The sequence below is a fragment of the Calypte anna genome, chromosome 6, assembly GCF_003957555.1.
Source record: "Calypte anna isolate BGI_N300 chromosome 6, bCalAnn1_v1.p, whole genome shotgun sequence".
Lineage (NCBI taxonomy): Eukaryota > Metazoa > Chordata > Aves > Apodiformes > Trochilidae > Calypte > Calypte anna.
Genome location: NC_044252.1, coordinates 1182825 through 1200262, shown reverse-complemented (window position 1 = coordinate 1200262; position 17438 = coordinate 1182825). Strand labels below are relative to the sequence as shown.

The following is a 17438-nucleotide window of genomic DNA, read 5'->3' as shown; positions in this document are numbered from 1 at the left end:
TGGGTTGTGTTGTCCAACTTTTTGTAGGGACTGTGGGAAGGAGAAGACAGAGTGCTTGACTCTGGGTTGTTTTCTCTTTTCCTGGGCTAGCAGGGAGGCTTCTTTCCTCAGCTCCTTCCAGGCAGCATTCTGCTCCCTCTCTGCAGCACAGCCTTAGCTGCAGCACCTATTGCAAGTGGTGTTGCTTTACAGAGATCCCTAAAGTGTTGCTTGAAACTGAATAACCTCACACTGGCCTGTGGCTCACTAAGGGACTGAGCAAAGAAAAGGGGGGCTGGGGCTGAAACTGCTTTGGGATGAGTCCTGTAGATGTATTCAGTGCTTGGGAATGTTGCAGGACGAGCAGGGTAATGGTCTGGGTCTGCAGGCTGGGAAGCAGAAAACTTTGCATGGCACACTGGGAACCAAGAAGAATATTCATCTGTAGGGAGTCATTTGCCTGCCTCACAGCAATGCTCAGCCTTCCTGAACATTTGTGGAGTGGGTTTAGTACAAGGACAAGCAAAATGTCACGAGAAGGGAATGGATGAGGCTGCTGCAGCATAGATGTTGAGGAAGCTCCTTCTGTGTTTTGATAGGAGACAAAGGATTTATGATTGTGTGGAACTTCACATTATTCAGGATATCTTTGTGAAGAGTAAGTCTCCTAGTTTATTTTTGCTGAGGCACAGGCATCTACTTGTAGTGACTTTGTGCTACAATTACTAGTTCAAAACATGTGAAATAGGGTGAACTTCTTTACACCAGCTATGACAGGGCCATTCAGTTGTTACCTGTATCAATATTTCCAGGATATTCCCTGGAAAATACTGTGCAATTGTCTGTAAAGTAAATCCAGGTGGACTATACTTGCGAGACTATAAAATATGCTTTTCCAGCAATCGTGTAGTTCCTGTTTCTAGGAATTTCTGAGGTCAAATTCTCTTTCCTGTGAGATGAGGGTGTGTGAGCTTGTGGTAGGAGAAGCAAATTGAATTGATTCTTCTGGATCCTTCAGAAGCATCAATGTCTTTTGGAAGTGTATCCTGTGTACCTAGATGAAGTATATACATGTAGTTTCTCATTAAGGAAATTTGGAGACATTTTTTTCCCTGGAGAGAGCTGTGGGAGAGAGAGTCAGGGAGAACCTGTTGCCTTTGGCTTCTCAGGCTTCAAAGTTCAGTTCAGCATCCCAGTTCCAGTGTGGACAGCACACTAGTGTGTATTCCCAGAACTAGAAATCCTCTTACTCCTGTTGGAATGGCCAGAGTAACTTACAGAAACTTAAGACTTCAAGATTTTAAAGGATATGTGTGAGAACTGCCTTGGAGTTGACATAACCATTGGGTATTGCTTTAATCCAACTCCCTTCTTTACCTCTCCCAACACGCTGCAGCCTTCTTGCTGGTACATCCTTCTCTTGGAATTCTCTGTTCCTTTCCACGTTGTTTTATTTTCTGGGTGGAGGCAGGTTTGTGTTTTTTCTTTTTGCTTTGTCTCAGAAGATTCAGTGTATTGTGGGAGGTGAGGCAACACTGGTCTTGGCAGAACACCACAAAACCAAGAGAGGAATGACATGACGCAAGCCTTTGATTATTTTTCTCTCTCCAGCTCTCTGGCACTGCCGGGCATTCCCATTGCAAAAGGAGGAGCAGGAGAAGAAACTTCTGCAGATCTCAAGCAGCATTAGAAGAACAGCATCGGAGACCTTTGACTGCTTTAAAGCTCAAGTCCTGGAGTTGCTTCTTTTTCCCCTGTGAGGATAATGATGTCTCTTTCATCACCCAAGATAGATGGAAGCACAAGGGAGCTGCCAGGGTTTTATTTTGGTTTTGGTTTCTCTGCTCCCTTATTAATTGGATTTTTCCCATCTTCTGCAGGAAGATTACAAGAGGATTAGAGAATTTTGGGGGATTTTTGGGGTGTGGGAGCTGGATGTTGTTTGCTTCCTCTTTGTTCTGGGACCTCCTTAACTTTGCCATTTGTTCCCTGAAGTCACTGCCTGCTTGGAAAAGGGAGCAGCAGCCTAGCAGATGAACTTTTCCCTGACCATGGATTCCTTCCCTTTGCAGACTTTGTGTGTGGCTGCTTGTAAAAGAGGGTTTTGCATACATAAGCATCAAGTGAAGAAGAGCATCCTAGGCTGGATTTCAAACAATTAAACTGCTTGTGCACTGTGAAAGGATAAATTCTGTTTAAATTCTAGCTTAAAGAAGACTGGATGCCACCTCAGTTTCAGTGAAAGAAAGGAAGGGTCTGATCAAGTTGAATACCAGCCTAAACCTGCATGTTCTGCAGCTGAAACTGGAAGATGTCTTGGAAAAGAAATTACTTCTCTGTGGGTCGGGGGAATGTGCAGGGCATGTTTACCCCACGAAATACAACCTCAATAGCACCCAGTAAAGGTCTCAGCAATGAACCTGGGCAGAACAGTTGCTTCCTGAATAGTGCACTGCAGGTAAGAGAATATATGAAAAAAATGTAGTCTTTCTCCTCTGTCTATTGCAGTGTTTTTCTTAGGCATTGGAGCAGATATAGACAGGCTTGACTAAAAATTGGGCCTAGATAGAATAAAGCTACATTTGGAAAAGCATTTTAGTTGAGCTACAGAACAGCTTCTTTAATTTTCATATTTTCCTGATGAAATCAACAGCATTCCCATTGTCATCTCTGTAAACTTGAATCTTGTGTTTGTGTAAAAATATAACATGTGAACCCAAGATGAAAATATATGTAGAAAACTGCTTTTAAAAGAATAGAATTCTGCATAGCTTGCAGTATGTTTACCCCTTACAAGTAAATTTAACTTAGTTCAACCAGTCTAGTTCAAGCATTTAGAATACCAGCACAAGATCCTACTTATATAGTCCACTTTTCTTTCTAACTGCTGTTTTGTAGCTTAGATTAGAAGATGAAATCTTTACCTTTTGATTTAAAAGAAAAAACATTTCTTATGTCAAGTGTCAGGGCTGCTGTACTGGTATAAAACTGGGATGTTTTGAAACTCTGTTTGAGATTCAGCCCTTCTGGCTGCAGGGTGTGCAGCCTTTTCCTTCCCTTCATATGATTTGCCTCTGCAGCACAGACTGTGCCACTGCTTTTGGTTTTGATTTTTTTTTTTTACTTTTCTCCATGGGCACAATTAGGTTCTCACCCAACTTCAGGCTTTGAGGTGCCCCCATGGTGCAAGTCATGCAAATAGAAACATCCTCAATAGTTTTAATATGCCATGAAATACAGTCCCTGGGTACAAGAGGAACTTATTAGAAGAAAAGTGAGGTTTCCAGTGCTGTCCTGTGTTAATAGCTCCTGTTAAGCTGTAAGGTATAATCACTGGCTGCCTCCTAAAACTGAGTTACTGAGCTGAGGTCAGAACTAAGCTCAGCATCATCTGCATGCCCTACATGAAGGTGAAAGCCTACAACCTGGCCTTTAGTCTTCCACAGAAAGTTTTCCTTTAAAGCTCCTAAGAGACAGGATACAAAAAATATTTGCACTCAAAACGGGATTAAAAAAAAAAAATAAACCCAGTATGTTGTTAATCTCATAAAAGATGTACTTCTGGTCTTTTTGACCTTAATTTTTCACATTCACTGTTAGTCTGAGAGGCTTTTGAATGCTTGTTGCTCCTCACTGCTCGGTATTCCTAGAAACATTTGAGATAAATTTTCACAGGCAATTACATTAAAAAATTGGACTTGTCTCTAAATGTATTTTTTTTTTTTTGGCCTTTTGTGAAGTCTGCAGTAGTTCTTCAGGAATGTTGTGTGTAATCAGATGAGTCCAAAGCCTCTGCTGCCTCCCAGGCCCTTAAATATAGGGAGAGCTTGAGTATAAACACAGCCATGACAGCTCTGAAGTTTTGGGAAGCTTTGCAGATTGCACATTCAATAAATGTGGTTTTAAATATGATTTTAGGTAACGTTTCTGTGCTGTGGTTCAGTTAACAAATTGTTCCAGCTGGAAACACTTCTTGAAACCAAGACAGCTTTTTTCAGAGTGCTGAATTATTATTTTTTTCCCTAGCCAGTTGGCCAGATGAATCAGCAGTGAGAAGCTTGGTCCCTCTGTGTGTGCTGAGGAGGCATTCAGTCAGATGCCAACCTGGACCTTTCCGCTCTCCCCGGAACCTGGCAGGACACAATTTAGGTCAGGGCTCCTTTCACTGCAAGTTGAGGCTTACAAGAAAATCTGGTTATTGTTAGGTGAAGCTGAAACACTGTCCCCAAGGGTTGTCCTTCTGTAAATTCATCTATTGGAATGCTACAGCTGAGGAAAATCGGGTGAAAATGTCAATTTTCAGTTTGATAAAAGGCATCCTGCTTTAAAAGTGATGTTCACAGACATCAGTGGGCTTCTGGCATTCTTTAGTGTGTGTAGCTTTATTTAGAGCTTCATGAAGTATTTTATTCTATATATTCCTGAAATTATCTGGGCCCCTTTTTGTGTTTCAGGTTCTCTGGCACCTGGACATTTTTCGCCGCAGCTTCCGGCAGATCACAACTCACAAATGTATGGGGGATTCTTGCATCTTCTGTGCTCTTAAGGTAAAAGTCAGACATAAATTAACAACAGTTTAAAAAAAAAAAATTGAGCAGAAGTGTTTCTGGTATTTGAATATGTGTGAATAAGCTTGCATTTGAAAATTGGTGAGAGCAAAGGTAAATGTGATGAGTGGTGGCCCAAGGCACTCAAACCAGTAAGATCTGAAAATAGCATAGCTTAAGTTTTAGGTGCAAAGGCTCTTATCAATAGAGTTTACAACCCTACATCTCAGTTTGTCTCTACCCATTAATTTTTAGTGCTTCTGGATTTCTGTGCCCTCTTTTTAAAATTTTGCTACTTCAAATTCACAACTCCCTTCACCCTTGCTGGAGAAATGGCTGTGATCCAAACACGATGAAAATATTGCCTTAATCTTCCTGAGCTGTGATTTTTTTTTTTTCATTTCTGAAATTGGGACTTAGACATCTTTACTTACAGGTTGTGAAATCCAGCTAAATGTTTAAATTAACTGTGTGAGAAATGATTATGGCCTGAATTCTGTGTACAGTCATAAAAAGACAGCATGTCTTAAAATATGGGAAGATAGAGCAAGGTTTAAGTAATGATCATCTGAAGTTCCCAGGCAATATTTCTGGTATAATGGCTGTCTTGCTATGGTTAAGTGAATTTACAGCTCCTCTGGTAGAGCCAGGCTTGAAATGAGTTACCCAGTGAGTTTTTGGCCTGGTGTTCAGGGGTTTTCTCTTGCAAAAGAGTAGCAAAGAGAAGACTGCTAAGGCATGAAAAAGACAAGTAATTTCCTTCTGAAGGGAAATTTGTCTCAAGACAGATCTGTGGAAATGATGAGGCAGGATGGTATTTATAGCAGTATCTTCAGAGGATAGAACAGTGGGTTAGGAGCAAGATAGCACATCCAAAGTGAGAAATACAGCTATCCAGACAAAGAGAAGATGGAGTGTTAAATATATCCCCTTTCTGACAGGGAAGTGGCAGGACTTGGGCATTGAGTTCATTAAGTTAAGATCAGTGGGACAAATAATTTGAAGCTGACTCTGGGATCATGCCCTGGAGCATTGCCAAATGATTGTTGGTGTTCTTTGGTAGCTGAGGTGAGGACAGGAAGAAAGGGATTTGGGAAATCATCATCATGAATGGAAGCTTTTGCTCTTTCTGGGGTTTAACCTGACAGCAAGATAGGGCACTGAAATACCAGATCAAACAGGTTCTGCCCTTTGAATGAAAGTAGACTGGACTCTGAGGCAGAGGGGAGAGGTTTTAATGAAAAGACTTGAGAGATTAAAATCTTCAGAGATTGAAAATCTCTTTCTGTATTAAGAGTACTGAAAAAGAGGAGGGGAAAAAAGATGTTGTAGGAGAAAGGAGAGGAAGGACCTTTGTGGAGTTGGTCTTGAAAGGTAAACTCTGGATAAAGCTGCATCTGGGATGAGCAGTAGCAGTCTGAAAGGGCAGAGCACTGCAGGAAGGCTGGAAGGTGACAGGCTATCTGGAATCTGTGTATTAAAAGCAGACACTGGATCGAAGGGTTGTTTAGTTCAGTTGATAAAATGCTTGCTTTTGATTAGTTTTGTTGATAAAATCCTTGCTTTTGATGTCTTGCTGAAGTATGCAGTATGCTATTATAAACTTGGAAGTGACAGCTAAAGTGGCAGAATGAACAAATCATATGCCTGCAGCCATATGTTTGTTTTTTAAATTAAGCAGCCTTTGGAAAAGTATTGCTTCTCTCTTCTTGCCCCCAGTTACTTGCAAGGATTTTGTTTGTTTGTTTCCTATCTGATGTTCTTACCAGAGCCATGCTTAGCCAGAAGGTGTTACAACCCTTAGTATCCAACAGTGTTGGAAGCCAAAACTTGCCAAATCCTCCAGAGCCTTTGCACATTGTACAAAACTTGCATCTGGTTGTGTGCAAAATTCCTGTAGCTCACAAAAAACTCAGTGTACAGTGGAAAACTCCTGAAGAAGTGTGAACACAAGTCAAGAGTTACCTGGACCAGTATTTCTGGGTATGGGCAGTAACCAGTACTTGACAAAGTAAATAAATTAATTCCAACTGGCTTTAATCCAACCCCAAATGTGTTTTCTCTACACCCTGTTCTTTATGGGAAATTTCAGTGTGTTCTATCCAAGCCTATTCCAGAACCTTCAGAAAGTTTAGAGACATCTATTGTAAAACTGTGCCAGAGAAATGATGCATAGAGGTTTGTTTTCTAGAAGCTGCAGAGCTGTTTTATTCCTGGTTCCATTATGTCCACATAACAACTCAATTTTGTTTATTGTTTTTTTTTTTTTCCTGGGAGATACTGTGACAGATTTCAGTGTTCATTAACTTGTGCAGCATATTGCTGCCTCTGCAGAAGTATTGGAAATATTTCCCCATTTTTATGTTATTATCAAGTCAAATAATGTTATAAAGGTGAGTAACAAAGGCTGTCACTCAACCCTGGGTGAAATTAGGAATGCAAACCTCCCCTCAGGCCCCCCAAAAAGCCCCAAAACATCTTGCTTGCCTGCAGCTGAAATGGGGTGACACTAAATGGTAAAGATTTGCACAAGGGATGTTCCTAAACCGTGGAGATGGTCATCAGGAGGCAGCTGAGGGGGAAGAAGGCTGGGTAAGATGTTGGCTTGTTCTCTGCTGCCCTCTGGATCAGGGATCTCAAGCTGCTGGCACCTTCACCTGACCTTGAGAAGGGGCAATACCTGGGGGGAAGAGTCTGCTTCATCTCTCCTTCTCCATTTCAGGTTCCCTTCACAGGATACCCCATACCTCCTGTGCTGTTCAGAGGGGATTTGTGGTCCCCCATTGCTCTGCAGGTGCCATTCTCTTCTCATTGGCTCCAGAGGAAGATAGTCTTCACTAAGCTAAATTTAACCTTTGAATTCAGGCACCAAAGTTTATTTTTTCACACTTCCCTGGCTTGCTGCAGCTGTTTCTTGGGGTTCTGGTGTCATGCACAGTATTTACTGTAAATGCTCAGCTAGCTCTGTAAATAGTATTCATCATTTTAAATCACTTTTTATAAAATGAGGAGTCACAGGGCAGCAATGTCCTCTCTTGATATCAAATCACCATTTATTTTTGTACCAAGTTGAAGACATCTGTTGCACAAATACTTGATTTTAGAACTTGCCATGCTCCCTGACTTTGTGGCTACGAAATGAACCTTGAAATCATTCCAGACATTGGTTATTTTGAAGGAACCTTGTGTCAACAGCTATAGAAACACAAATGGGAGCTGCAGACACCATGCTGGAATCCCCAAATACAGTTCTTCAAGATATGGTGGGTTTTAAGTGTTTTTATTTCACTGCACAAGCTGTCTGTACTGCTGTGTGGTTTCCCTGCTGAAACACTGGGGTAGCCTTTGATTTATTATTAGTGTGTGCTGGTTTATTATCCTTTTTCTAGAGTGTGACTCTGCTTTGGTGTTTGTTTATCACAGCTGGAAGAGGGCAGGAAGGGGGAAATCCTGAGCATGCCACAGAAAGTTTGTTCTTCTTCCAGGGATTGTACTGGGAGCTCCTGAGTGCCAGGATATTGGACAGAGTGCCTTTTGTAGTCTGCAGAGAAGAATGTTCTATTGATTGATAAATTCCAGTTGGGCTGCTTTTTTGGGGGGGGATTTAGTCATGTGCAACAAAAGCAGGAAGAATGTGAGTTTTCTGGTTAGAAATGATGTTGTTTTCTAAGGTGAAAACTCAGACAATAGGGGGTTAGAGTGGTGTGAAGAAGGGGAATGTCTGTGGTTCTTGGTTGTCATTAGCCACTTGGTGGAGATGGAGAGGTTTGTTATGAAAAGTTCATTATGTGGTTGAGGCAGTAGTAGGTTGGTTGCAAAGATTTCAGTCCTCACTTTCTGCATTTATCCAGCTCAGGTTAGTATTTCTGGGTAAAACTGTAGAAAAAATGTGTAAAATAATTATGTGTCTTGGGTATTTTTGTGAGTGTTTTGGTTTGGCTTTGGTTTTTGTTTTGGTTTTTTTTCAGTTGGCACTGAACAGTTAACAGTTAACTGCCTGACAAATCAACTAGCAGTCAGTACAGTTTCCTGAGTTAATAAACTGGTAATTGAAGTTCCCAGATAATGATTGCCTCTTTTGATGTTGGTCAGGCAGTTAATAACATGTCACCTCATAGGTGTGGACACTGTGGGATTTGGGTTTCTTTTTTTTTTCATGCTCTCCTAAAGAAAATATATTTTTGTTTGGTTTTTGTAGTAGCCAGGGGGGCCGATTTTGCAGTCCATGTTGGATTTATGTTCATGTTTAGGGAACAGTGTGAGCCCAATTGTCAGGCAGGCAGTGAAAGGAAGGAATAGTGGAAATCTAGATGCATTGTTACCAGACTTGGAGGTTTGGAAAGAGATCCAAAGACCCAAACCAGACAGAACTGGAATTATTTGCACACTTGGAGGTGAATATGAAATGGGGAGGAAATGTGAGCAAGTGGAAGTACTGTGGGTGGAGGCTGGTGTGGCTGGATGGCAGAAAAGGGATTTTAGCAGCCAGAGTTTTTATTGAAAGAGGTTGTTTCACTGAGCATCAGGGGAAGAGTGTGATGTTGTGGGTGAGGATAACGAGTTCTCAGCAAGCTGCCAAGGCCTGAACTGAAGCTGACAGTGCATGGACACCCATCTGATTCAGGAGCTGTTGTCCTCAGTAAAGTGATTCTTACTCCAGTAGCTTCTACATGCTTAGTTAAAAAGTGATATATGGATGTGTCTCAAGCCTGGGGTTTGTTTCATCAGTGTGCTTGGATACACCTTGCAGGTGTCAGTGAACCCCAACTAAATTAAAGGCTTCTTTCCTCAAAAGAAAATGGATTCCAAACACTGAGATAATTTGGAGGAGGTCTTGTTAATCTGTGGGGGAATGCATAGAGATTTCAGCTTCCAAATCTTTAAAGGAACTCCAAAATGTCAGTCTTGTTAATTACCTCAAAGACTAATTGCTGTGTTCTGTAACCAGAGGAAGAACAACTCTTGTTAGGATCATGCCTGTGAATTTTAGCAGTCTGAGATAGAAAGCCAGGCTTAACTTGGAATACTTCTGTGATAAATGTCCCTTGTCTCAAACTGCAGGTAGTTTTCCTTTGACACTTCAGAAGTTTTGTGTCAATCCTTGTATTTCCCAAACTGGAGGCAATTATGCTGGGAGACCACTGCCTCTGCAAGCCTTTGTTCTGCCCTCTGTCAGATGCCCAGACCTGACACAAAGACACAAAGCTTCCAGTTACAAAACTAGGAGAAAGGCTTCTGGCTGGTACTAAGTGAGGCTCTGCAATAGGATGCCTGGGATGTGTAAGGAATTTCCAGGTTTGGATGCCTCTGAGAGCAAAGCTGGTGAGAGGATCAGCTGGGTAATTGTAGCTGGTTTTGATTTAGGACTATGGAACTAGATGAACCTGAGCAATTCATTCCTCCTAAAGAACACTTGTTCTTCCTAATGCTGCTTTGCTTCTCCTTCCAAACCTTTGAAGATCTGTAGGGGAGGGGGCATGGGAAGAAAAAGAATTTTTTCTTTTTTATACATATATATATATCAGGAATGCAGTATAACCAGCAAGCACACATCTGTCTGAAAAATCCATCTCATCCTCTTCTCTGTCTTGGCTGGTAGGGTTACCAACATGCCAGGAATAAATCAGTGATCAAAGTATTGCTATTAAATTAAGTATTAGTAATTGCTCACATTTTATGTTAAGCTAATACATGGGTTTTTGTTTGGTTTTTTTTAATGGTTATGCAGCCTTGATTTTAGTTCCTGAAAAGTGTTAAATTAGGAGAGAGTTCCCTTGTTGATGAAGCTTTTAGCAGTCTACTAATATTGATGGTGCTGTTAGGAATATGCTGGGATGTACCCAGTGAGGGAGATCACCAGTGTGGGGAAATACACCAAGAGGGTTTTCACTGCCTTCATACTCAGGTGAAGAGTTTGCCAAAAAAGAACAAGTTTGAATGTTCCACAAATAAAGTTCATATTGAGTTCCAGAAGCACTTGGAGGAAAGGTGCCATGAGAACTGCTGGGGCAGAATCAGCAGGGATTTCCTAAACTGCACCCAGCTGGGTTTCAGACCCAGGTGTGGAACAGATATGTTGGTGGTAAAATGGGCAGGAACTGAAACTAAGGAGAGATCTGACTTAGAGGACTTAAAATGATGAAACTGCAGGAAATGCCACACCTGTCCACCTAAAGCTGAGAGACAAGCCAGACCTGTTCTGAAAGATGAGCAAAGGACCTATCTTGAAAAATCAAGGAAAAGGGGAAAACAACTCACCTCCCCCTGAAAAAAACCCCCTCAAACCCTCACCCCAGGATCACTGAACAAAACCCAAGAACAAACCTCCCCCCCTGGTTCAAAGTGCTTTTAACTCAATTTATGAGGGTTTTGGGGCTTGTACAAGTACTGTGTTCAAGTCTGCTCTGAACTGCACTCTGCAATGACATGGTCAGATTTTATCTCTTAGATGGAAATGCACAATTACTCACTGGTTTTAAGGCAATTTATTTCCTCATAACCTAAGTAAGACTATCCCATCATGTGCTGTGTTATTACAAATGTTAGGAAGCATTTGTCTGGGCCATGTTGGGATCTTTTCCACCTTGATTTTTACATACTGGAATTCTTCATGGGATGATGTCACTGAATTATTTCTGTTACATGGTTGTGATTACAGATTTCAGGTTTCTGATGTTTATATTTAATTCAAGTTTTGGTGTAGTATTTTTTTTTTTTAATACCAAAAACATCTAAAATGCAGGATCTTGTGAGAAACAGTGGCTTATAATCATCAGTTTCTGTTTTTCCTTACTGGATCTCTTTATGATAACTGGTATTTTGTAGGTGAAACTGATTTCAATGTATGCTATTACTTTAAAGAAGACATTTAAAATAAGAGTTGTGGTTTGCTTTCTTGCTTCTGCTTTTACCTAGTTTGAAGCCTGTGTTAATTCTCTTCTCCACACCCAGGGAGCTCTCACTGAAAATGGGTCCTGTTCATCAGTTCCCTGCAAGGAGTTTGAGTGCCAGATGCTAGGAGAGTACCTCAGCTTCCAGATCTGTGCAGGGAGGTTGATGATAACCAGGATAAACACATCTCTAATGCACAGTAATGAAATATTTTCAAGTGCTCTTGAATTATTTAATGTAGAGTGCCGAGGCAGGATGGAATTATGTTTCACTGCCCTTGTTTCCTTTTTCTTTGAGGTCCAGTGAAATGTGAACATTTATTAATGAAACATGAAACTTGCTCTGTTACCAGAGTGACAGAAATGGGAACCAAGGTTGTTAAGCACAGAGACTTTGTAATTCTTTCAATTTTCATTTATAAAAGGAAAGTGAGGAGAGGTATTGTCTGAAATTCATGAAGTGTGAGACTTCCTGCTTCCTGTCTTTCTCCTTGGGACTGCTTTCCTCATCATTATTCCACACTCTAAAGTCTTCCTCTCCCTGAAGGGAGCACCATGTAGCAACTGGCAGCATAACCCAAGGATTGGGCATTTTACAGCTCTGTTAAATAATGAGTCCACACTAGAAGTGGTTCCACTCCTCTGGCCAGAAGTGGCAAGGACACAGAGGTTGGTTTGCTGGCCGTGTTCTGCTCTCTTCCAGCTTCCTCAAAGCAGCTTGCACAGTTTGGAAACCTTCTTCTAGTTTGCCTGCTCCTTTCCTGATAAGAAACAATTAATAGCTAAAGGAGAGGAAGGTTCAGAGCATTTGCTTCCAATTAAGAGGGATCCTAAAGGATACTGTGGGGGAAGCTTTTTGTAATTAAGGGAGAAAGTGGTACATGAACCACTACAGATTTTCAGTGTAGATTTGAAGGAAAACCAAACAGTTTGAGGCTACTTTCTCCTTGCTTGACTGAGTTTAGAAGGCAGAAAAGCCAAGTGGTGCTCAATTAAAAATGATCCTATTTTTTTTCTCTTGCAGGAAGAATGGAGGGTTTTTTGGTAATAATCTTTAGGGAAAACATGAGGAAAGGACAAGCAGAATTTTGAGATGGACACTGCTGGAGATGGGTTGCTTGTTGTATGAAATGAGGTAGAAAGTAGAGTGATGGAGACAGAATGGTCTTGTAAGAAAATAAAGGCTAGGGTTTTTTTCACTTAAACTGAGGACCCTGCATGCAGAATTATGTTCCTGTTCTTGTAGGAAGGCACAAAGAAAGTTAAACTCTTCAGAGATCTTTTGAGTATCTGACACAAAGAAGGGGAAATGAATCCCTAAGCTCACCAGCCTTCCTGGAATATGTGAGAGGAAAGAAAGGAATACAGAAAGGTGGATATGATTTTATGATTTCAGGTCTTAGGATTTTCTCAAGTAGTCCCTGTACATTACAAATATCTTTGTGTTGCTTGATCAACACAAGTTAAAGGTTTGCTGTTTCTTTTCAGATAACTTGAATAATGTTTTGAAAATACAGACCTTAATTATCTCTTTGTTTTCTTACTAGAGCATCTTCAACCAGTTCCAGTGCAGCAGTGAGAAGGTCCTGCCTTCTGATGCCCTGAGAACTGCCCTAGCAAAGACCTTTCAGGATGAGCAACGTTTCCAGCTGGGCATCATGGATGATGCAGCTGAATGTTTTGTAAGTGTAACTGAGAGATGCTTGCACAGGTGTTGATGTCAACCCCCACTACACAATCTCTCTTTTGTATTTATTTCCCCCCAGTTTTTACTGCCCAAATTCCAACAAACCTTGCATGCTGTGGCCTCAGAAAGCCCACAGAGAGATCCAGTGGGGAACCAGTATTTGATTTTGAGCTGGAAGCATCAGTGTTATCTACTTTTTCAGTTCCTTTTGCCCATTTTAATCATTGCTGTCTCAGGTGTGTCCTGAATACAATTTGTAAAATAAAAAATTGGCCTGATCCTGGGTAAAATGATCCAGGATTCACCTCAGAAGGGTGAAGGGACATTTTGTTTGCCAGTTATTAGCTGCTGTAGTTCTTCTCTTAAACTAAGATAATGGGCTTATAATACTCCTGTGCTTGTAAAATACAAACACAGCACAATAGTACAGTTTAATGATTTGGCTTAAAATAGAAGCAGATGACACCAGTAGAGCCTCAAAGTGAAATAAATTACACCAGCCTACACAGGAGCCCCTGTGAGCACAGTTATGTCAAGTCTTTGTGTGCAGTCCAGCACTTGAACAGAGTTCTGTGTGTTAGTAGAACATGGGAGCTTTTGATTTTGTTTCTTCCTGGAGAAAGCTCATCTAAATAGCCCATCTGGTACTGCTGTGGGAGGCTCCACAGGCAGGTTTGTTGGGTTAACCATGCTGGCACAGGGCCAGTTTAAATGCCTACAAGTTCTCTTTTGAGGTTAAGCATTAGGACAGAGATAATTCCATAGCTTTTCCCCTGGTTAACCTTTTCAGCCCTGAAGGCTGAGATTTTGTGTGAATGGCAGAAGACTCTGAAGTTCAAGGGAAATTGTACTAAGAGAGAAAAGCCATTTTACCTAATAATTAATCTCCACCTGCTTATTGCAGGTCTACAAACCATCCAGGCAGCTCTCAGTGATAAGGAAAAGTTTGCTGCTGGAAGGGGTGTTGGTGGAATTCTGGCACCCCCAGGTTAATGTTGCCAAGAGCTGGAGGAGAGGTCTTAGGACCAGAACTCCTGGGAGCTTGGAAAGAGATGAGATAATATCTAGAAAGTGTCCAGTCAATGGAAACTGGCCCATGCAGAATTTAGTCTGCTTCTTCATTTATTAGTCTCCCTCTTTTTTTTTTTTAATAGAATGTGGATTATTTGCCATATAAAAATCCTCATGGAATATCAGAATTGATTCAGGTTACTTGGTGTTAATGAGAAGTTAGTGGCAACCCAGGGATTTTAAAACTGCAGCACTGCTTTGCCTGCTACATTTGGTCAAATCCATTGATGGTTGAGAGTTGGAACAGGATAATCAGTAACAGAATCTTTAGCTGTTCTAGTAAACAATTTATTTTATGTACATGTGAAATGGTGTAATGCTTTTTTCTTTTTCACCTTTTCTTTTCTCTTTGGCTAGGAAAACCTGCTAATGAGAATTCACTTCCACATTGCAGATGAGACCAAGGAAGATATTTGTACTGCACCACATTGTGTTTCCCACCAGAAGTTTGCAATGACCTTGTTTGAACAGGTGAGGTAACCACAGCTGCTTTAGACAAACCACCACAAGTTCCAAATTGTCAGTCCTAAGACATACATTGACAGAGTAAAAAAGATACAAGCAGAAGTGTTGCTGTGGAAATACCTGTTTAATCATGCCAGTGTATTACTTTTCTTTCTCTTCAGTGTGTTTGTACCAGCTGTGGTGCCACCTCTGACCCATTGCCTTTCATCCAGATGGTACATTATATTTCCACAACCTCACTCTGGTGAGTTGATATTTTGACAATGAAGAGGAACTTCTCTTTTCTTATACTAGTATTGCAGTTTGATCTCTGCCTTCACAAGATTAAATGTCCAGAACATGGTTTATTCCAAGTTAGTGGAGATTTGATAATTATGATAAAGTGAGGATTTAATAGACAGAATCAGTTTAGGAATGGTTCTGTGTGTGTAGTTGTTTATGATTCTGAATCTGACAACTCTGGTGGCAAGGACTGTGTACTGTTTGAAAGGCTTAAATTTGTGAAGCAGGTGAGTTAAGAAGCAAGATAAAAAATAAATTATTCTGGAAAGAGCTTTTGGACTTTTCACTCCACCCCCCTTTTCAAAGCAGTGCTGACTTCAAAGCTGAATCAGGCTGCTTGGGGTTTTGTGCAGCTGAGTTTTGAAAAACATTCAAGGACGTAAATTCCATGACTTCTCTGAGCTGCCTGTTACAGTGCTTAACTACTTGGTGTAAAGTGGGGTTTTTTTTCTTATTTCCAGTCAGAATTTCCCTTTCTGCATTTCTTGGCTGTTGTCCTTTTTCTCTTCACCTCTGCAGTCTATCAGTTGTTCTCTTTATGTAGAATTCACACTTCCTTATGATGTGATTTTTTCCATACTCTGGTATTATATATGTTTATATATATATATATATATATATTATCTATTTGAAGCTTCTTAACTTTTAATAAAATTTAAGTGAAATGTGTAGTTTCCAATGCAGAATTGTTTTTTATATTATTAATTGATTTGTGTTTTCCCTGCTTTCTCTGTACTGAAGCAATCAAGCTATTTGTATGCTGGAGAGAAGAGAGAAACCCACTCCAGATATGTTTGGGGAGCTGCTCCAGAATGCCAGCACCATGGGAGACCTGAGAAACTGTCCAGTTGGTATCCTTAGTTTTCCTTTTGGGGAAGGCTGGGCAAGCACACAAGAGGTTTAATAGGTTACACTGATGCTTAGCTCATCATAATGATAAAAAGAATAGGTAATTGAGCTTTCTTTAGTTTGGATTCAATATCTATCAGTTATTTAATGAAGGAAGGGAAAAACTGTTTATGGTTGAGTGCTTCTTTGTCTAGACATAAGTAGTGACAGCAGGAATTGGCATAGTGTTTGGTTGGAAACCAGAAATGAATATTTCAGAGAGTTAGAAACCACAAAAAAAAAGCATTTCCAATTTATTCCCCTTTGTCACCTGACATTCATCCCAGGGAGTGGCCAAACAATCTGTTCCTGTTCAAGCCTGTGGCTTGATTTCTAAAGCAGGAGTTTGATATCTTCTTCTACCTTTCAATTTGGGTATGTTCAGATCCAGGGCTCTAGATAAGTGTGCAGGAAGGGATATCATCAAACTGTTTTTGCATGCTGGTTAATAGGTAGGGCAGGAGAGAGCTGCTTCATGTGATGCCACTGTGAGCTGCCTCACCAGTCCTCAGCAGAGCAACACAGGCTCTGACAGGAATGTCCTGTATGCCTGAGCCCTGGGGACAGTGTATTTCCATTTTATCCTCCTCACTTTCCCTACCTTATAAATCTGAAGCAGCAGGTTGCTAAGAGTCCAGCTATTTAATAACCAAATCATGGGAAAATTAATAAAAAGAGAAAAAAAATTGCTATTGACCTGTACCATAATCAGTTGGATAAAATGGTTTGGCAGCCCTTGCTGCCCCTTTCTTTTTCTAGTGGTGGGATTTTTCTATTGAGGCTTAGCTAAAGGTAGCCCAAGAGTCATGCCAAGGAAGCTTTTTAGCAGGGTGCCATATTCCTCTTGTCTTGCAGAAAATGCTCCTGAAGCAAAGAAAACAATCTGGGAGTAAGATAGGTTGTGAGGTAACCCACAGGAATGCTTGTACTTGGAATAACCCTTAGAAACTATGTGTTAATAGAGTAATTATTAATATTAAAACTTTATATCTACATTTAAAAATCACAGTCTTCAATCTGAAAAAAAAAAAAATCTGAGTTCATTGCCTTGTTGTTAAGCCTGTTTCTTTCTGGGTTTTGGGTTTTTCATTTTTGTCTCTCACTGATAAATGTGAGTGAAATTCTGGTTTATTTTCTGGATTGCTGTGGGGAAGAAATGCTTGAAACACTTTATGATCTCTTCTCTGGTTGTAGTCTCAGAAATCATTGTAACAGGCTGTGAAACTTGTCTCTGTAGAGATGAGAGACTGTTCTCAATATGAAAATGCTTTTTTCTGGAATCTTGCAGAGGTACCTGTGTGACCTCCCATAGAGGGAAAGCAAGTGTTGCAAAGGGAGAAAAGGAAGTTAATTTATTGTTTGCTTAAATGACAGTGGTAGTCTCTTAATTCAGATAGGATTTTTTTTTTTCATGTTGCTTTAAAGATGCCCACAGAGAAATCTCTTGGCTTCCCAAGCAAGCTGGGGCTGGAGGGTGAGGGGGCACTGGCCAGTCAGTGAGCACTGGTGGTTATTTAGAAAATGAAAACTGGAAGGGGGAAGGGGAGCAGGAAATGAAAAGTGCAGAACTGCTGTCAGTTAGCAAAGGAACTTTTATTCTCCTGAGCTTCCAGCTGCTGCTCTCATATG

At 40.7% G+C, this 17438-nt stretch overlaps 1 protein-coding gene across 7 annotated transcripts in view; it reads left to right on the top strand.

Annotated features, from left to right (window-relative positions):
- USP54 (ubiquitin specific peptidase 54) overlaps positions 1-17438 on the top strand; it is an 87022-nt gene that overhangs the window by 41244 nt on the left and 28340 nt on the right. For 6 of the 7 annotated variants that reach the window (XM_030453137.1, XM_030453133.1, XM_030453131.1 and 3 more), the window contains exons 2-7: positions 1591-2437; positions 4434-4526; positions 12964-13098; positions 14532-14645; positions 14801-14883; positions 15663-15768. In XM_030453137.1, the coding sequence (XP_030308997.1) occupies positions 2291-2437; positions 4434-4526; positions 12964-13098; positions 14532-14645; positions 14801-14883; positions 15663-15768 (678 nt within the window). In that variant the 5' untranslated portion in view covers positions 1591-2290. The remainder of the gene's footprint in view (positions 1-1590; positions 2438-4433; positions 4527-12963; positions 13099-14531; positions 14646-14800; positions 14884-15662; positions 15769-17438) is intronic. The other variant, XM_030453134.1, reaches the window with a different exon arrangement.